This window comes from Parasteatoda tepidariorum, chromosome 5, assembly GCF_043381705.1.
Source record: "Parasteatoda tepidariorum isolate YZ-2023 chromosome 5, CAS_Ptep_4.0, whole genome shotgun sequence".
Classification (NCBI taxonomy): Eukaryota; Metazoa; Arthropoda; class Arachnida; order Araneae; family Theridiidae; genus Parasteatoda; species Parasteatoda tepidariorum.
The window spans coordinates 82,365,189-82,387,988 of NC_092208.1; the positions used below are offsets into that span (position 1 = coordinate 82,365,189).

The 22,800-nt window shown below is 27.5% G+C and overlaps 1 protein-coding gene across 1 annotated transcript; it reads left to right on the forward strand.

Moving 5' to 3' along the window:
• Positions 1-3,410: 3,410 nt before the first annotated feature.
• On the forward strand, positions 3,411-22,800 carry LOC107438652 (mRNA decay activator protein ZFP36L1). Its single transcript, XM_016050984.3, has 2 exons — positions 3,411-3,794; positions 17,735-22,800. Exons 1-2 carry the CDS (start codon positions 3,765-3,767, stop codon positions 18,710-18,712), a joined length of 1,008 nt encoding a protein of 335 aa, XP_015906470.1. The 5' UTR covers positions 3,411-3,764; the 3' UTR covers positions 18,713-22,800.

Here is a 22,800-nt window from a genome sequence, read left to right on the forward strand (position 1 = left end):
GATAAAGAGATATAATTTATGTATTATAATGGTAATTAAAATTACCTGTTATCAAGTCGCACATTCTGTATTCCTAAGTTTAAATATTTTAAGTTATAAACTAAGTTTAAATATATGTACAATTGGGTATTTGCAACTCCAGAAGAAGTAGATCACTGATACACAGACATCTGACGTATGACCTCAGCCTCAGTTGGCTGTTTATAAACAAGATGGCGAGTTAATATTCTGGATATTGCTGACTAAGGTTCAGCTGAGTTTCTCCACTAAGTTATCTTATTCTCTGGAAATGCAAGTACTCAATTCCTGAATTATAAATGGAATTTATATAAAGTCCTTAGTGATAAGAATTGAAAACGTAGATAGTAATGAATATGGCAATAACAGAGCGACACTAACAAAACTAAAACAAAAAACGTAACATTTCCATTGTAATCCTAAAATAACACAATTTTCATATCACACGAAATCTGAGTACGTGACATCGAACATCTAGTAATCAACATTGCATTTTCATTTTGCAGTGAGCAACAACAGCGCTTGTTTATGAATTTATTATGATTGTTTATGAGATTAATAGGATGAGACCCTTAATTTAATTTTCTGTCTTGTTCTTTAATGAAAGAAATTCCATTTTCTAAGGTCAAATCTTTTCTTTCATCGCCATCATTCTTTTACAACAATCTTTTTTATACAATTCACCATTCTTTAACTAACGCTCGAAAAAATTGTTTTCATCTATTGGGAAAATGAGCGTCATTCTAGGTTTTTCATGAGCCCACGCTCTTCGATCGGATCAACTTCATAGACTAGATCAACACCATGTGCACAAATAAAGAGTTGTCAAAGTCATAAAAATCAGGCTAACATAAGCATTAATAAAAAATAGATAAAAAAAGAAGCAGACGATAATTTTGGAACTTCTTGGAGTTGATTGCTTTTAAGGACTGTCGTTTTTATTTTCGCCAGTTAGTATTTTTAATATTTTTACACAAGATTAATTTACAATATTCTTTTAACGATTAACTTATTTATAATTACTGTCTTGGCGGTAATTTTAATATAAATAGGAATACTGAAGAAGGAAAAGAATATTATGACGTTTTAAGAAATGCATATTATCTGGAATTAGAAACCAATCTAGCCCATTGGAGACAAGAGGACATAAATTTTATGATGCAGTTTTTGCATCTCATGACTTGAAATGTTAGGGCGTTTATGAAAGTCTATAAAAGGAAGGAAAAAAATGTACGTGATCAATAGATAATTAGTGATCACAATAATGCTATCACAATTTTCTCTCTTTTAACATTTATTATTATTTTTTCTTTAAGAGAAATCATGTAATGCAAAATAAATATATAGATCATTAAAAAAGAGCAAAAATTCGCTAACTCAACAGATTTCAATCGATTTACATAAAAAATTTAACAACTTGTAAATGCTGAGTTATCAAAATTTTAAAAAGGTGGTATATTTAAAATTTGATTTCTTGAAAACTATTTTCCCGATTTCATGCAAATTTTATATTTTGTCATTTGAACTGACATTTTTTAAAAATAATGCAAAAATTTGTATATCTTTCGAATTCCAAATTTTTTTTCGATTGTTGTTAAAAAAAATCAGTAAAAAAAACAAGGGATAATTATTAAAAAAATCTTCTTTTTTTTTACATGGAATTGTTTTTGAAAAAACGAATCATATAATTGTGAGCAAAAATGTTTCATTCTCTTAAAAAGTTTTTGAGATACAGCGAAATACGCAAAAAAGTAAAATTAACATTAGGGAGTCTAAACTTTCGTCTGCTCTCCCGTCGAAATTTTTGGTATCATATTTTCCAAGCTGTGGCTATCCCCCTAGTTTCAGGGTCAAAAATCTAAATTCATAAAAAAAAGAAGGAAAAAAAAAAACTGTTTATTTAGAAAAAGTATGTGTCTGATTTTGCAACTTAAAATAACGTCTGCTTTAATTAATTAACATATTTAAGGTTTTTTTTGTAAGGCTACGTCGTAATATCAAATGATAACTTTATTTGCGAGTAATATGCTATTTTCATAACAGTTGTGAGTTTGCAACTGTTATTTATTATTGTTAGGTCAAGTTTAGCTTATCTCAAGACAGTGCTAGCTGTCAACGCTTATAGTGAAAATGGCGCTAAACGTCAATATTGAGGAAAAAAGTCAAAGTTTTGTGAAAATGGAAAGCGTTTGCGGACTAATTTTTTAAAAACTTACTCCAATGCTGCATTACCTGGGCTCATAAAAATTTGCAAAACCTGACGATAAGGCAGTGATTTTGATAATTTTCACTAGGTGTAAAAATGTCGCCAAATTGGTGATTTTTAGAAAAAAATTTATAACTAATAAAATATTTAAGTCATTTGTCTTTTTTAAAGCCCAGATAATTCTTCACGGCAAAATTATTTATATAATTTAAAATTTTCGCATTGCTTCTAGTGTAAAGCACTTAATGTTTTTTTTTTCTTTCTTTTTTCTTGTCGACAGGGCTTTAAAAAACAGCGTTAAAGTAAAGCCCTCGAATCAAAAAGATTGACTCCCAGCACGTAATATTCTGATGATTTGATGATTAAATCGAAGTTTATTAGGATTTTCCATTATTTATTTATTTATTGCGTTCTTTACATATTTTTTCTTAACTAAGCGAAAACATTTTGAAGTGAAAATTACTTTCTACAAAATTACTTTTTTTTATCATCAACTTCATTTACATCCACAACAATGCCTTGAGAAATAGTTAGATAAATAAGGAAAAAAAAATTAGATTGATACGATTAGATTAATTAAAGTAGCCTATAATCTATAATTTCATCGATTTCTCACACTCTTAAATAACAGTGTAGAAAAAAAGACAAATTGCAATATACATTCTATTATAGAAAATAATAATATAATTATTATTAATAATAATATTAAAATAATGATGATAAGTTTAAAAATTTTTTTTAATCATTCCTTTTACAAAACTAACTTTAATCTTAAAATTTATTTATATTTACTATATACTAGCTGTTGACCGCAGCTTGCCTTCACGGAAAAATAAATCTGTAAAAAATTAAAATTTTGAGCTTAAGCATCTTTTATTTTGTTGCTTTATCTTATTCTTAAATATTAATGCACACAATAATTTGATAAAAAATATTATTTATCAAATTTAAAAAAAAAAAATTGTTCCAAGGGAATGAAATCTGGACTCGATGAAGAATCTAGTCGTTTGAAAATCTCTCTTTAACTTCTTTCTGCTCAGTGAAAATAAGTAACTTTCCATGTTTTATCAGCTACGTCCAAATAAATAAAAAAAATTTACTGAACTCTGATTGGACGATCAATTCTAAACTCCTCCCACATTTGATGACGTTTCCATCGATAAGGCTCATCGCAGGAGCTAGAAAAGTTGCTCCCAGAGGAATAACGGTTCGCACTCGATGCTGTGTGAGAGCGACGATAACTTGTGGTGGTGGCTACTCTCAAAACACCGAGACAATATGGCTGTGATGGTGATTTTGTACATGTAAAATTTACCTCTTATAATTACAGTGCCTTTTAATCAAGAAACTAGTGCCAGAGTTTAAAGCTTCTATATTAGATGCTTAATCTATTACAATATTTTAAAAAGAGCGTCCTCCCCAACCTACAGAGTTGTTGATCAATTTAGTGGGTGTGATATTCTGTGATTAACTAAAATTATCGCTCTTTTATTTAAAATTTTTGAGGAAAGTGTGATATTATATTTTGGATAGACTTATCATGACGTTAAATTGCATTGATCGTGCACAGGTGCGTATCTTTTTTTATTAAATGTTACTAATTAAATAATTCTATTTATTATTTTCCTTCCTCTGATAAAAAATATTTTTTCAATGGAATCTGAAAATTAAATAATTGTTTGAAGGAAGAGCTTAATATTATTTTTGATGTATTTTTTTGTTTTGAAATTGTAAAAATTATTTTTTAACTTTATTTTACATCTCCGTCCATCTTAAGTGTATTTATTAATTTGGATCTAATTTCTTGTATTATTTGATCTCTCATTCCTTGTTTTTGTTAGCATGTTAGTTCTCGTTTAGTTTTAAAATTTTAGGTATAAGTTTTACAAATTTATCGAAACGAAACCAACTGTTTTAAAAAATCATAATTTAGTTTCATAATGTTTTGTATTGAGTTAATTAACTAGCCTTTTTAGAAATCGATGAATATCTTATGCTATGAATTTTATTTACTGATAAAATGTTATGCAAAGATGCTAAACAAATCTTGGCTGAAAATCAAAGGACCAAATAAATGTTAACACTTATCGGTTCATAGGAAGAAGAGGCATCAATCCACTGGCAAGTGGTCAAATGTCGAAAGTTCGTCGAGTGCATGTTGCAGTAAATTATTAATTAATTTAAAATGCCGACATTAGCTCACTGCTTGTGCAAATAATACTGCGGACAGATATGTGTTTAGTAAATTGCGTTTAACATTACTTGTTTTCGGATTGTTATGTTTATGCATTTTACAAAGCGTGTTAAGAATCAAATATTATATTATAAATTATATTTCTTAGAATAGTTTTTTGTAGAAAACCATTCAAGTGTTCCAATATCTGTATCTATGAATTATCTTTGACATTTTTTAAACCAAATATAGATAAAATAAATCAAATAATAAAATAGCAATTATATTATTTTAGATTGAGAACGCTTATTTTTGTAGATTGAACATAAATCACTTAGATAGTATATAATTTCTTTTTTCTACACGAACGCAAACGATTTAATTTTTTTTTTTTCAAACAGTAGATTTCTGTTGAAATCGTTTTATTAATTTTTTTAAACTTGAGCGTTAGCTCCATGCATCATTTGCGAAATCGGTGTTACATTATGAAGGATTATTCCGTTTCTTGAGATTTAGATAATATTTCTGTGTTAGTGTTGTCAAGCGAGAGTGGTTTTGCATCATCAGCGACCGGCTTCTTTTTGCCTGGAAGTCACCGATGAAAGAGAAACCAGAAGAAAGAAAACAGGTTTTTTGGGATGCTGTAGGCTGAAGAGAAAAGATGTGTTAGTGGGGGAATGGAAAAATAACTACACGCATCCACCAACAACAGGTTGTTGTTTTTTTCAGACTGAAACATATCTATCTCGTTGTCAGTCTCCGTATTTTCGTTTTATGAAACTTTTAAATGAATATTAATCTTATTCCAAAGGAATAATTTTTATTCCTTTTTATTACTAACTATGTAAATAAAAATGAACGGAAGGCATATGTCTATCTTTAATTTTAACTTTCATTCATTTTTTCATATTTCTTCCTGATATCTAAATTCTGTTAACTGTTAAATACTAATTAATTCTGTTCTGTTAAATACGTTCCTTTTTAGTTTATATTTTGAGTTTTTTTTTAATTAATTATCAAAATACTTTTTTCGAATATTAAATAATTTGAAAATTAAACAATCGTTACCATTTGCTAAATATAAAATTCATGCCAAAAGCAAACAATCCAAAAAATGTTTTAAGTGATGCCTTTTCTCTTTGTTCAATATTACTTTATTTATGGAACTCTTTAATTGAATCAATACAGTTCGTTTTGTAGTTTAAAAAGACGTTAACTAAGATACAGTTCTTCAGTTAATTGAAGTTATTTTTTGTGCTTTGGCTCCAGAGAGTATATATTTCTAAATTAAAGCCACATCTTAGAGAAAAGATGAGTATTTGCTATAGTTTTTCAGTGTAAATACGCAATCAATTTCTAGTAGCTCATATTCATTTACCAAAATTAAAACAACGTAGCTCGTATTTTAGTGTGAGAATTTCGAATTAAAATACCTCGTAAATTTGTATTTTTATTGGAGTTTTTTTCCCCCTCCGTAATCAGAGACTTCTTACAGTATCACTACGCTATCTGTTTAATATATGTTATACTACGCTATCTGTTGTTATTATACGCTATCTGTATTAATTTTTGCCAATGATTCTCAGCTTTAGCATTACTTGTGAAATCGGTAATATGGAATGGCGATTATTTTTACGATCTATTAACGAAGTAAATGTTTGAATTCAAAATCAGTTAATAAAATTGAACGTTGCTACTAATAATTTAAAGAAGATTTTTTAAAAAATTTTTAATCATCAGTAATTTTTATTCATTAGTAATTAGCTTGAAAAGAAATTTAAAAAATGTTTATGTTTCACTATTTTATTTGTTATAATCTATAATTTCGCTATTGAGTGTTATTTATCGAATTATTACTATTAACTCTGAATTTATGGAGTTAAAATTTTTTTTAATTGATTTCATGTTAGTTAATTAAATTGGTTTCATTAATTTGTAGTTAAGTTTTTAACGTTGTGATAGTTTTTGGATATATCTTATGAAAAAGACGTGCTAATTCATTTGAATCAATTACATTTTTATAGCTTGGATTGTTTATTTTTTGCCTAGCATAATTCAAAATAACATATTATCTTAAGCTAGGAATATTTTAAGTCCCTTTGAGGTCCATAGTAAAATTTTACGGTCGAGAAATTGCTATATACTATATTTTTCTCATTTAATATCTTTTCTTTAACCATGAATAAAGTTTTTAGTCAGTATCATTACAAGATCTTAGCTAATTTAATATCATGCGTACATTTTCTGTTATGAGCTGGTATTGTAATATATTACATATATCTCAAACTGGCCTAATTATAGTTGGAATTAAGTAATACTACCAATTAGTAATTTTTTTTTCGAACAATTTTCGTTATAAATTCCGTTTTATTTCATATTATTTTTAATGCTATTCAGATTTTAAAATTTCGACCACGGTTTGAAAAGCTATATTAGCTGAATAATTTGTTATTTTATTTATATTTACTTAGATTATCATTATAAAAATGCGTATTAACATACACGATTTGTAATTACGTTATAAACAAAATATTCATCTATTAGAATGAAATCATAGAACCCCATTATAGTAGAAATACAACTTCATTATAGTAACAGGATGCAACAAACTTGAAGTCTGAAAAATTTTATGGTTAAAATCTCAATAATATTTTTAAAAAAAACTTTGAATTTTTCTCTGCAACATAGGTACGAAAACATCCAAGATATTTAACTGTAAGACATTCTTACATGTGTGTGTGACTATTATATACGTTTCATTAATTGGTATTTTGGGTAAAAAGTATAAACAATATTAATATTTTGAAATGTTAAGTCTATTTTAAATAAGAAATAATTTCTGCCAAAATATCTAATACTAATTAATTATAATTTAATAATTAATTAACAGGGCTGCTTACTACTAAGCTTTTTGGGCAAAATATTTTATCGAGCAGTAGACAGTTAAGAAGTAAAGCTCTTAGAATTTTTTGGTAATTTTGCCAACATTTTAAAACCCTCGCCATGAGAGAGCTGGAACTAACTTTTCTATGAACTTATGAAAAATTTACATGTAGTGTTGCCGAAAATAAAGTCATATTTACAAGACAAAGAATTACACATTAAAGCATAAACTACCATTTGAAACAATTTTCCAAAAAAAAAAGTGTAGAATGTTGGCAGTTCTCAATTAATAATTCATTCTAAACGTTTGTCACAAAGTATTATCTATATATGGGTCTTGATCTAGACCAGTGTGTTATACAAAATTAATATTTATAAGTAATTNAAAAAAAAAAAAAAAAAAAAAAAAAAAAAAAAAAAAAAAAAAATGTAGAATGTTGGCAGTTCTCAATTAATAATTCATTCTTAACGTTTGTCACAAAGTATTATCTATATATGGGTTTTGATCTAGACCAGTGTGTTATACAAAATTAATATTTATAAGTAATTTTTCTAGTTTTTCCATTAATTATTTTGTAGAGAACAGTTGATTCTTCATTAAAGTGTGCAGAAATAAAGTTGTGGACTAGGTTATTTGGTGTAAAAAAAAAAAATTCGAATATTCGATTGGAATGGATTTAGTATTTCATTAATGGATATGGAATTTTGCATTGTCTGTTGTTTGCAAACAAAACGGCGCATATGGAACAGAAACCTTAAATTTTTGGACAGGTCTTTTCTTATTCAATAGCATTCGAAAATGTCCCAGACTAGGGTGGAGGGACCTGCTGAGCAAGTATTTTTTTCCCCTCACCCCCCACAAATCCTTATTCTAGACATTTCAAGGTTATACTGTGGGGGTTGGGTGGCGTGATGGGGAGATCTTTTATTTATTTATTCCTTCTAGGGCATAGATCATACATGTCCATGCTTGTTTTGGCTATTTCTGAAGTGCTCTTGAATAATATTTACAATTCCTACAGCAGTTGTTGCTTTTTAGAACTCTATTCTACTGTTAGTGTAATAAAAATGAATAATGTTAGTGTAATGAATAATGTTTATCATAAATTAATTATGTTTATCATAAATTATGTTTGTAAATCGCATAAATTCTTTGAGATGAAATAATTATGTTTCATGGTCATAAAAATTCAGTTGAAAATTATTTATGCATTGAAATATATATATTCAATATTTTTTGCTTTTATTCAAAATATTTTCTAAATTTCCATAGCATTTTTTATTTGAGAAATGAATATTAAATGCAATAGAAAATATGATATGAATTATTTACTCATGTAAAATATTTAATGAATTTAATTACGCGATTTTTAATGATACTCAATATGCGGTCATACAAATATTTATGAAAGAAATGAATCTTAACGTAAGAAATGATTATTGCATACATTAAAAAAATATGGTGATAATTACTTACGCATATGAAATAAATATTTAATTAAGTTTATTTGCTCCTGTTCTAAATTATTGAAAAATTGAAGGCGGTTAAAAATTATATCATTTATTTGGTGTTACAGTTTTTGTTAATTTTATGTTAGCCGGCGCCAGTAAATTCGACGATTTTTTTATGGTGACAGTCTTTTCTTTTTTTCCCTTCTTATTTTAAAATAAACCGAAATACTTCTTTCGATTGGCTAACAGAAAAATGCTAATTCTGGCTACGTTCGTGTAAGTACAAGAAATCGTTGATTAAAACAAATATCAATGTTAGAAAGAAATTTTACGGTTTCAATCAGTTTTAAGATAATATTGAAAAAAGAAGCTGGCTTGATTTTTATTTTATTTTATTGTGCCAATAATTTATATAGCAAGTTTCATTTAAATATAAATTTATTTTCGTTTAATAAATTTCCTTTGAAATAACTATGCACGTAGAACAATTTGATTATTTCTTTTATCATTCTGAAATATTAACTGATTTCGCCCACTTTTCGAATCCGGATCTAGTTACGACTACCGTTAGAGAAATAAGAGCAGAGCAATGGAATTGTTCTAAGTAGTTATTTGTCGTTGCATCAATAGACTAGCATCTTACGCCATCTTATTTAAAATCGTCGATAAAAATTGAATTGAAGTCTTTATTGTCGAAAATATCAGGTCAGGCGTAATGTATGGTACTTAAAGCTATTTAACTTGCTATCGGTTGCACCTATTTTTGCACTTGATTAGCGGTGCGCTCAACCGAGCAGACGATAAATGCTTACCAGAAACGTGCCATTGCCAATTCTTTTTTTATAAATTTTGTGAATGAAATTATATATCTCTTGCTTATTGTATTTAACGTGTTCTATTTTCGTATTGAAGGGTGTTTTTTGTTTTCTAATATAAAAATAGGTTTAGAATCTTTTGTAACATTTAAACTAGAGCGTTTCAAATGAGTATCATACTGAAAACCAAAGGTGTTTATTGCTTTTGATGTTTCAATAACTTTTAAACCGCTTACCTAATTAGGTTACTAACAGATATTTTAGAAGCTTATTGTGTGTTTTTTATTTATTTTTAATTTTAAATATAATAGCATAGTATTCGAAAATTGGAAATATTTTTTTTTTATTTGTTTGACATAAGCGATGCGTTATTTGTTATATTTTGCTGATATATGGATTCTGATTACTACTAATTTTCCGTAGTTTTTACGGATTTTAATTTCGAACACGGAATTGCGGAGTACTTATGAAAACTAAAAATCTATTTTTATGTTTTATATAGTAATTTTTTTACGTAGACAATCGCATGTTTACATAGGGAAGTAATTTATTTATTAATTCATCACATAAAGAATTCTTATTCAACTTTTTTAATATGAATAAATTATTTGAAGCTTATTTTATTGTTTAATATTTAAAACAGGTCATCGTCCTTATAATTTTGCTTATTGTATTATAATTTTATAATAAGGCATTTAGTAGAATTATGGCTGTAAGAAAAGGAAAATATTAATTTTATTTATTAAAGGCTTGTAATTACGTTAGAAAAGGTTTAAAGCGATTGTGCGAAGGCTATTCCTGTCTTGTCACACGTATTATTCGTACATATCCCGAAGCGGTAAAAAATCAGCCATCACGTTTTAACCATTGGTGGATAATTACTGAAGATGCCAGGTGGTTTTGTTTAAGCAAAACTAAATCATAGAATTATCTTAGATTGCTTTTTCGTATCTATCATTAGCCTAAGATAGACAAATTAATATTCATTATGTAGATGTTTTAATCACTTCTGATTGAGGAGGCAGATATGCAAATATTTGTACGTGCAGCGGAAATACGTGCTGCACTTTTTTGAAATCAGGGGAATTTGCCTTCACCAGATTTGATTAATCAGAGAAAAAAGAAATGTCAAAGGATTCAGATGAAAACAAATTTAACAACTTATATTAAAATGAATTTAATAGCATTACATTCCTGCAAAATGTTGAGGCATCTTTGAAATTATTTTACATTTGTTTTGTATTAATATCATTTTTGTTAAAATTAACATTGATTTTACTGGGATATTCTCAGAATTTCTAAAAAATTTTAATATAATCTCGATTCCAGTACTAATTGTTAGATCTTGGGATATTGGAAATTTTATTAATAATTTATGAAAATTACCCGATTAATTTTCGAGTTATTTTTTTCTTGCGCTATTTGGTAAACGTTTCTAATAAATAAAAATTTATCATAATATAGTAAAATTTCTCTGCTTACTATTGCTATTTACAATGGCTAATGAACGACTTTTGAATCCATGAAAACCATTGTAATTTGCATAAGTTTTAAGAATGTCAATTTTAATATATATTTTTTTAAAAAAAAAAAACCTTAATTATTTTTTTCTTTCCTAAACAAATATTGACATGCTAATGGCACAACTTTCATATAGTTTAAATTTTTTTGCATTTGTCCACAAAGACTAACACGCTAATTTTGGTAAAATTTTAACATTGTTATCTGTGAACGAAGATTAGCCTGATAGTATTGGATTGGTACAATTTTAATATTGTCGTAATAACCATAGACTATTGTATACAAAGATAATGATATTAGTTTTAGTTTTATATAAATATCCCTGAACTGTTGGAAACAAGAATTAACATGCTAATTTTAATACCATGTGTTCATTAGCCGTGAAAATTGCTATTTTATGAAGCGTGTTTCAGTTTAATGAACTGTGGCCATTATCACTGTTGTTTTTTAAATCGCTCTTGACCTCTAGAAAGAATAGGGCGGTGTCTGCTGCGTATTCTTTTATTACTATCAAACAATTTTATTACGGTATCTTTATGATAATGATTAGATAATTGGTTGTTTACATGTTTCATTTACCCTTTCGAATAAAACTTCTTATCGAAGTGATCGTACGATTTTGTTATCATTTGTATAAAGATCGCCTTGCGATTACTAAGCCTAAATTTAAATTATTATTATTAGTTTTTTAACACTTATTTTAAATATTTGTTGAATTATGTAGCTAATTAATTATTGCTCAGCTGTGAACAGGAGCAACTTTTTAAGATCGGCTGAATTTTAAAATTCGAAAATTCATTATTTTAAAAAATCTTGTGCAGATTTGAAATTTTAATGGCTTTTTCTCCTCTTAGTGCCTTTTTTTGTTTTAAATTTACATTTAAATATCGAGTTTGTAGATTTCTGATAATCTGAAATTTCTTTTGAATATACGTCTTATTTTGTGCTGCTAAATTTACACATTTGACAATTTTGAATCGTATTTATAAATATGTGAAAGTTTTATCCTTTCATTTACATTCGGCATTGCAAATTCCTTAAGAATATTTTTTATTAATGCTTTTGAAGACAATTCCGAATTTTGAGGAGTTAATTCCGAAGCTTTCGTTACTTAATTCCGTTAATTCCGAACTGATTCACTTTAAAAATATTCTTGTGTGTTAAAATTATTACGAAAAAAGAAGCTCGAGAAAAGAAAAAAAAAAAACTTTTTCTGAAGTATTTAAGAATGTTTTAAAATTTAATCACAGTTTCAGCAGTAACTTATTTTTTTAAATTAATTTTACGCTACATAAATTTTTAAACTAAAGACGTATTTTCCACAACAAAAAGAAAACACGTTTTTACTTAGAAAAATTATTTCTGAAATAATTTTTTTAACTCAAGATGAACGCAAGGGAGATCGTCCATTCATCATTTTCATTGTCCACTAAGCCTTATGTCATATCAGCTTCATTCATACATTATATTTGTCATTTTCGGGAAATTTTTGTTTGCTTATTTGTTTTTTTAATGTATTTTATACTCAATGATCATTTTACCAACACGTGCTGTGTTGTCACGTAATATGTTACTGTTCTAAGTTTATTGTTCAAAAAATTCCGTCGTTCTTTTCAGACACGTGCTTTGAAACAGTCAGACGATAATTTTTAAGTTGCCATCATATAATTATTTTTCAATGATGATTCACAGAAAAATGACGTCGTTCCAGCAGCTGTTTCATGAACGATTCTTTCTGTTTTTGTTTGAACATTTTTTTTTTCCTTATCGAGCATTTGCCGCGCAACTGTTGCTGATATCTTGACGTTGTAATTCTGTTCCAATTGCGATTCTGTCAGGCTTATTTGAAATTACTACTGAAGTAACTTATAGAGAACGTTGTGTTCTATTGTTCTACGAATTACGTCATGATAGATGCGTTAGCTATTCTTGCATCTTTGAATTTTATGAGAGAACTGAATGGGCATCATATTCTTGTAGAGAAATTCGTGATAGTTTGGAAGATGATATGTTAGTTGAAATCGTGAGAATACGTAGCTTCATTTTTTTTGTTGCCAATGTAATATCAGCTCATATTTAAATTGAGGCGATCGTTTTCTTATGTTATAAATTAAAACATTTACGTTTTTCTGTATAAAATCTGAGGAAATTAGATTAATTAAATTAAGAAAACTATTCTCTAAGTATTCAAAAATTTTCTATATTCAAAAAATAAGTTTGAAATACATTTTTAAAAAAAATTGAGAATAATTTGCTTATACATTTTTTTTAAATCTTTTTAAAGTTATATTATGCTTTGAAGTTACGAATAATTTTATGACGATAATTTCTGAATCCTTAATGTTTTCGCAAATAATCTTACAGTTTTTATTTATGTATTGCGTGTAGTTTAATTAAAATGTTTTTAACTTAAGAAGGCATGATTGTGAAGGAATTTAGCCTGTAAGCCCACGATAGTTGAGGAAAAACTATTTATCAGAAATTGTTAAAAACTTAGCCTTAATTACTAATTTGAATAATTTATCTTTGAAAGAACTGGTAAACATTGCGATAATTAACGTAATTGAACAAAAGATTTTCCTGAAAATATACATGAGTGAATAATCTGAATGTTTTACGTCTTAAATATTTTATTGCGGCTCTTCAAGTTAATAGATATTTTCTAAGTACAAACGGTTATCCCCCCCCCCCCNTCCCCCCCCCCCCCGTTTAATATAGCTTACTATAATTAGCTTTGCCCTTTTCATTAATGCGTTATTAAAGTGTATAGTAAATAACTGTTCCTATAATTAAATCACTTACACGAATTAATAACCTGTAGATTTCATTTAAGAGTTCTTGCAGCGATTCTAATTTTTTTTTTATACATATATTGGACAGCAGACATTTTATCGTTTGTTCTAAGGTTATGTCAAATATTTATAAATACTAATAAATATATAGTATATTTTCATTGATTTAAATTCTAATAGGTTTCAAGACTTTTCTGTAAACGGAATAAACACGTCAGAATCGAGAGACCGTGTAAATTGACTCTATAAACAGATATCGAAATTTCTTTGGAATAAATTGATAAAAAGTCCTTGACATCTAATTTAATCGTTGCCAAACAGGAAAGAACTGAACAATTGCCTGTGGAATTATAACGGAAAGGGTTTCTAGACGTTCTTTCCACACATTCTAAAAAGTTTTTTTTTGTTCGTTTTGAGTCATTAAACTTCGCACTTATTCCTTAACATAACTGATATATATATATATTTTTATTTACTTATGTTGTGTAAATTCGGTGCGCTAAGCAACATTCGTTGACTTTATTTTTATCGGTTATTACTTTGTTGCCATTTTTATCCTCATTGATTTGTAACAATTGTACCACTGGTACTCTTATGCATAAAACAACCTTTTATTCTTTTTTACTTCTTTTTTTTTTCAAAATTTTATTTTATTAATTAGTATTTTTATCTTTGTGGAATTCATTCTTGAAACGATTTTACCACTGTTATTCTAACATACAAAACAACCTTTTATTTTCATATTTTCTTTGTTTATTATAATTCCTTTTCTCCTGACAAAATTCATTCCTAGCGACTTTTCACTACTGATATTCTAATGTACATAAAAACAATTAATTTCTTATTCTTTTTTTTCCTTCTTTAATCGTACTTTATTTGTTGTCATTTTTATCCTGATAGAATTCATTCTTGGAATGATTTTAACATTGGTATTCCAATGAATAAAACAACCTTTTCATAATGTTCTTAGTTTTGTTACCAATTTTATTTTGGTTAATATCATTCCTAGAACAATATTACAGCTGTTTTTTTTTTCTGTTGTTGTTTTTAATGTTTTTTCACCGTTATCTAACATTTTTATCTTGATAGAATTGGAATGATTTTTATCACTCGTACAAAACATCTTAGAATCACTTTATTTTCTTCCATTTTTTTTTACCTAACATTTTTATGTTGATAGAATTGAATGATTTTATCACTTTATTTTTCTTCATTATAATCACATCACGTTCTACTACTAGACGACAACCGACTTATTGTATAACTGGAATTTAGCGTTTTGACTTGGAACACTAAATCAAACATTATATTTCATGATGCAAGAAAGATTTTTTTTAGCCCTCGTCACTGTAAATGCTATTTAAATGTTGCGTGACTTGGACCCCCCTCTCCCCACACATTCTAAAATGGCTCTTCTTGTATTCATGAACACAGTTACAGCCTTGACTTTTTCCAAAACACCTGTTGTACATGTTTGCGCAAGGTAGGAAGACATTATAAAACTACCATAATAATAATAAAAAAATGCCTCGTCGCCATCGGCTAGCCTTTCCAAATCCCAGCATTTTATGCGTTGTGTATTTCGCAAGTATTTTATCATCCTTCTTATTTTACTTTGGATAGTTTAATTTGTGACGAACCATTTAGTTTCGTCATGACTGGGAGGAACTCGATTGCTTAAATCGAGCTTTCAGATAATATGTGTTATTAATAATAAAACGCAGCAATGGAGCGAGTTATTACTACTGTTAAATTAAACTGCTTTATTTATAATAATACTTTGCTACGAAGCTAGTTATATCAACTTCGTTATATTTTTCTGTTGCGTTTTTAGTCTTTAACGCTTCAACGAAACTAGTTTTATTTTAACCACTATTATCTATCGCTATTTTTATTGTTAAGTTGTTCTTCCCGTAATTATATGATATGACGAAGCTATTTATATTACTGCTATTAACGTGGTTATCTTGTTTTAAAAGTGTAAGAGAACTAAAATTAAAATTTTTTTTTTAAATAAAATATCCTTAACTTGTTGCAAAATTCTACATAATTAAAAGAAATGTATCCAACTTTTGATCATAATTTATTCTAAAGACTGAATTATACACTATAAATCAATTTTGAAAATGCGTTATTTAAACCATTTTTTTACACCATTTTTTAACTTTAAAATGTTTATAAAACAAAACATTAAAATGTTGAGTTATTAATTACCCATGTAGTAAATGTTAGAACATTTCGCAGAAAAATTATTTTTTCGATAATTAATTTTTTTAAAATTTAAGTGCATAATTTGGAACGTTAAATTAAAATGCTATATTTCTAGAACTAAATTTCAGTTTTGACTACCACAAAATTATTATATAGTTTATTTGAAATCCAAAGTTGTTGCTCTCTTATAGAACCGTTATGGTTTTCGGCGAAAAGTTAGATAACTAGGCATGCAATCATAACAATTTTGTTTATAAAGTTTTTTTATTGAAATAAATTATTTTAATTGGGTGGCTAACAAAGATATCACTCATAATTTTGCAAAAAGTACTTTAATGTCTTTCAAAATACATAATTGCATAATCGAGAAGATAAAAAAGTCGTTCGTCAATTCGCATTCCTTTAACATCAAGAATATAAACATACTGATTTATGATTGAGATATCTTCAAGGTCATCTATATTTTTTTCCAGGAAAATTTGATGAGGAATGTTTTATAGCACAAAGAACGATTTAGTCATATATACCTCATAAGTTGATAAGAGCAAAGTTAAGAGTTCATTATTTCTCAATCAGTAATGACTTGTTTATATTTTATTTGTTAGTTTTTTCCTTTATATATTTTGTTGTGTTAGAGATAGAGAACATATAGTAATGAAAATAAAAAGAACGCATAGAACATGGTAGAAAACCTATAGTTATAACAGGAATCATTATTTCTAAATCAGTAACGACTTACTTATATTTAAATTGTTTATTTTTTCTTGCGTCTATGACAGAGAACACACAAAATAATGAAATAAAGAGAACATAAAGTAATAAAACGAATGACTTGGTTATATTTAATTTGTCGTTTTTTCCTTTATATATTTTGTTGTGTTAAAGATAGAGAGCGTAATAGTAATGAAATAAAGAGAACATATAGTAACCTATAGAACATGTGGTAGAGAACATAAAGTAATAAAATGAATCATTATTTCTCAATCAGTAATGACTTGTTTATATTTAATTTATAAGTTATTTTCCTTTATAAATTTTGTTGTATTGGTTTTAGTTTATTGTTGTCAGTAGTATGTTATTGTAAATATTGTTTTATTGTAATCGATATTAATTTGCGTTTGAGTTAGCTACATTTACCACCTTTAGTAATATATTAGTAAATGCGGTTGGCAAAATCATCAGTTAAAACAAAGCATCTGTTAAAGAAGTTGAATTTAGCTTACTGTGGTTCGGGTGTATCAAATCAAGTTAATGTCACTCAGATCTTCAATATATTGATGATTATATTGATTGTCAAAAATCAATTTTGTTATAACTTTGTTTTCTTCAATATGTTTGTAGTTAAATCTATTTTTTTTTTCTGAAACCTTTTTCAGTTCAAATAAAAAATTTCTGAAAAGTAACTTGTGACTGGAATTCTACACAAGCAAAAGTTTCAATCCAATTTTAATCGCATTCAGTATAAATTAAATATGGATTTTGTAAAAGACACTTAAATTTCAATTTCAAACAAATTTAGTTATTACTTTGGAAATGTGAGATTAATATAGCTTTAAAAAAATAATATAATTAGATTTAAAATAGAATGTTCTCGTAATAATATATTTTTTTAATTTTATACATTATTATCTTTTATGTTAATTTTTTTATTCTTTCTTTTTAGTCCCCAACGCACAAAGGGAACCTCCTGCAGGGCAGGAAATCTTCGTTGAGCCATCAACAAAATGCCAACCACTCGAGACGAAATTCTTGCAGTCCACCTCTTACCAAGACAAATAGCCTCGGTCATCAACAACAGTCTGAATCGTCGTGCAAACAAATCCACTCTTCCAAGTTGGAGAGGAGCGTAAGCAGCGACCCAGGGTCTGACAGGAAAATGGTTCAAAACACCAACTCCAGCAGGTACAAGACGGAGCTCTGCAGGCCTTTTGAGGAAAACGGCACTTGCAAGTATGGCGACAAATGTCAGTTCGCTCATGGTATTAAAGAATTGAGAAGCATGGCGAGACATCCCAAGTACAAAACCGAACTCTGTCGAACCTTTCACAGCACTGGCCTCTGTCCGTATGGTCCAAGATGCCATTTCATCCACAACAGCGAACAGACCAAGAAGAATCTGCTGACCAACCTTAGTACCAGTTCAGCACCTATTATACCTGTCGGCATCAGGCCAAAAGCACTCACCAGTCTGGGTTCGGATGGCGAGCTTTCTCCGCCATCGAGCAACGAAGGTTCGCCAACTGACTTGAAGTGTTTCAATGACATTTTCAACTCATCTCCCACTCATCCGCTGTCTCCCACTCTTATGAACGATGTATTCTTCACTGAAATGGGTCCGGCAGGATTTGTTTATCAGGATTTGTTGGAACGTTTGTCGGATCACGGAAAATCGAATTTTGCTCCTGGCTCTGCAGATTACGTCGGCTACCTTTATAGAGATGACATTGACATTGATAATCACAAATGCCAAGGTGGTTCTGTTTTTGACTTTGACATTGATAATCACAAATGCCAAGGCGGTCCTGTTTTGGACTTGTATCCAACTGGACCTTCCCCTTCTCCCCCAGATAACTACAATTTTCTTAAATTCCCTATTTTTGATACTTTTCAGCAAAATAATTTTCAGCCGAAAATTCACTAAAAGAATTTCCTCTATTGATGCCTTAAAGTTGAGTATGTAACTGATATAGAGACAATTTTTCGTGAAATTGGTGATAACGTCATTAAAGACACTAATCTACAGTAATGGAAGAGACATTTTCAGTTTTTAATATTTTTTTTTAAAAATTCTCAAGAAATACTTAAAGTACTATTTTGTGAATTTGGAATTGTTTAGTTAATTTGATTTTTCATACTTTGCAACTAAGTTTAAAGCTTTCAAAATTTTAAAGCAAATTCGTAATTTTAAAATAATCCGAAAATACTTACTGAATTTTACTGAATATTCTTAAATTAAGAAACATAAGACACAAAAATATGTTTTTATAAAAATGCTCATATATAAATATTTAAGCTAGATTCTTGAAATTTTATGCAGCTATTGCAAATAATAACCAAAATAACTTATACAAGCTTATTGCATAATTTTCTGGCATAGGATGTTCAAAAATACTTGTTTTCTTTTGTAAATTATTGTCGATGTCTAATACCTCTGAAAGCGTTAAACCTTATTGCAAAATTTGAAAAATTGCATGAACCAAACGATTCTAAAGTTGCAAATTAGTTCTTTAAGTATTTCTTGAAAAATTGCAACAAAAAAAAATATCAAAAATAGAAAGTGTTTTTTCCATTATTGTAGGGTGGTGTTTAACTTTTAAAAAAAAATGTTTACAAGAGAATAACATGTTATATTCTTCCTGTGCCTTACAATTTTTTTTAAAATCTAGTAATTGAATCTTGCAGTGAATCAGTGATCTCATTTAAATTCTTGTCATTATTTTTGTTTCACATGCGGATTCACAGGTTATTTAATATCGAATTACATTATTTCAAAGTTGTATTCTAATTCGTTCTTTTAATTTAATGTGTATTTAGAATCTGGATATTTTTTTATATCTGAAATTTCTAATATATTGCACTTTTATTTCATAATTTATTATTTTTATGTAAAATTATTTATTTTTTTAAATTAATGTAAATGAAATACAACTTTGAATTTTTAACTTCATTTTTGAATTAAAACTATGTTATCGAAATTGAAAATCCAACTTAATGACTTCGCATTGTCAATAAATGAGTTGAGTTGTTTTAATTCAGCTGAATATGTTATGTTTAATGCTGTTCTGTTAGAAAGCTAACTTATTACAAATTTAACGAAATCTAAAAGTCGTTTTAAGTCTTTTCTAGGTTATTACCAATTTTTTTTTGAGAAACTTCTTCGGGTGAAAAAGTTATAAAAATATACATTTGAGCCTCAACTTTTTCCAAGTAAGAACTAATATTATAAAAAAATCTATGATTTTATAATAATTAAGGCTGCGAATTTAACTTAATATTATTAAACATATAACAATTTCGGCCTAATTATAAGATCTCTTAATTTTTGGCTTTTATTATGAAACTATTTTATTGATATTCTTTGGTCACTTTATTTTAATTCTTATTTAAGCTATTCTTCTGTAACTCTTCTTTAAGGCAATTCTTTTTCGAATTATTTTTGGTGTTTAATTCAAATTTCAATTTGGATAATGGTGAAAACTAGTTTTTTTTCTCTATACAAGGTACAATAATTTTCTATGATATAATAAATATCTATTTAGCCTATTTTGTATTATAAATAAATCAAGCTTACCTCTTTGTTGCAGTGTTATCTGGGCAAATTTGTGGTAGTCACTTTATATATATATATAAATATATTTATTGATTTGCATTGTATAGTAGATCATTATATTAAATCTTTTTATTATCGTGAAAAAGTGTTTTTTTTTTTTTCGTGTTATGAGAAGGCAAAAGAATGCATGAAAATTTTTATTGACTGTAACGTCGATATAATCATCTGCATATATTATTGAAGAAATCATTTTTATTTGTGTAGTCAAATTCCTGAGTAATGATCATGTCCTTGTAATTAATTAATTAATATTCCTTAAGTAATTAATTTCTCTCGGACTTGGGCATTAGTTTCAGCTAAGTACGCTTTCATGTTATCATGTATTTAAATATTTATTTATTTTTAACTATACTTTAGGTATCTATTATTTGAAAATAAGATTTTAGCGCTTATATTAAAAAAAAAAAAACTCTGAATGTTTCTTTATTTGTGATGATAACTGTTTCGTTTTGGATAATTCAATGTTATCTGCATTTATATAATTATTTTTTTTTCCTCTACGAATGATGTTGAAAATCGTGAGTGCACAATCCTTTAAAAAAGGGAATTTGCTACCAGTGATAATTTATGTTATTTAATTTTTTTCTCTTCCCTTCTTGTGTTTGTAGTTTGTGAAACCAATAATAATAAAACAGTACTGCAAAATGTTACAAAAAAAAAAAAAAAATAAGGCACTAGTTTTCTTCGCAATATGTTGAATTTCTGTTACCCCTGGGTTTATTAAATTTTTTTTTTTTGTTTCTAATTAGATTATTTATCGCTTTAAATTTTTGTGAATATGGGTAAGCGGTATTGTTTGGTGAATGAAATTATTTTCTATGTTTTTCCTATGGAAAAAGTTTTTTTTTGTTCTTAATCAAATCAAATCGGTTAATTTTTAATCTGTTTCTTATGTTTTAAGCACTTTTTAGTTATTTAGCAGAAACAATTTATGTTTGCTTATTATCTTTATCGTTTATAAGTCTTTGAACTTATCGCTCATCAATATTTATCATAATTTTCTATAATTAATTCAGCATCGATAATTTTTTTTAGAAGCCCACTCAATCTTTATGCATGTTGTTAGCTAATTGAACAATCTGACTTTTTGCAAATAATCACTGTAATTTTGGAACACGCTGCTAACTCCAGTATTAAAAGAGTATTGAAAGTAATTGAAACTCATTAAAAGTAATAAGTAAAAGTAAAGTAATTATTATAAGTAGTAATTATTAAAAGTAATTAAACAAATAAATGATCAGCTAACGACTTTTTAGGCCTACTGTAGTGATAACATATACCTTAATGCTAATTGGAAAATATATCATTTACTGTTCAATAAGCCTAATTTATTGCAGGCAGTTTAAAATAAGCCTAGAGTAGTAAAGGCATAATGTAAATAACCTAAATAGTATTTCCCTTAACATTATTCCAATAAGCCAAAGCAAATTTCATCTGAATAATTCTTTGCTTATCTTTCATCTAAAATAATAGCCTTAGAAGAAATAATATTTTAATAAGCCTATAAAATATCAGGGAGATTTTAAAATTACTAAAGACTTAACCAAATAGCCTAGCGCATTGTTAAATACCGGTGCCTAAAAAGAATGATTTTATTAATTAGCTTACGACATATGCATGTACATTATATTTGCCTTAAAATTTTAATGTAGGTATTATTCTGCAAACCGTGCAACAGCCAAAATGTGTGGAAATGCGCCAAATATTGCCACCCTAATAGATCAAAATTAGTTTTTCGAAACGATTTGCTCTTTATTACGAAGAGGCAAATCAGAGCCAAAATGGGTGATAGTGCGCCAATCGTTGCAGTCAATAACAATTGCAATTTAGTATTATGTTAATTAACATGAAATCAACTTAAATCTATATTCATAACTAGCGAATATAAAATTAGTCTTAATGTTATGCTCCGTGTTAGAGAACATTTAATTAGAAGATAGTAATTTCGTGCTATTAAATTAATAGAGCTTTTGTTATTTATTTTTTTAACAACTAGCAGTGCTTAGTTGATTTTAATTTAAGAATATTGGTGTTAAGAATATTCATATTTTTATAGTAATAAATAAATACACGTGTGCTTGTGTGATACTTTTTTTTTTAAAATGTTACTGAACAAATGCCTTAATAAATTGTGCAAAGAGATAAAAGTGCCTTTGAAATTATGAGGGACCAAATTATGTCCATGTTCCTGTTGTTATATGGCATAGCATTTTTTTAAAAATAAACAAAACAAAAAAAAAATGAATGTAACATTCCTGTATTTGCTGAGTGTAACTTACATGTTTTACCTGCCCCCTTAGCTATACATTACAAGTTATTAATGTACACTTTGTTGTGTACACTGGCACAATGTGAAGAGGGCATTTTATTGTGAATAAAATTATAAATTATTAATTAAA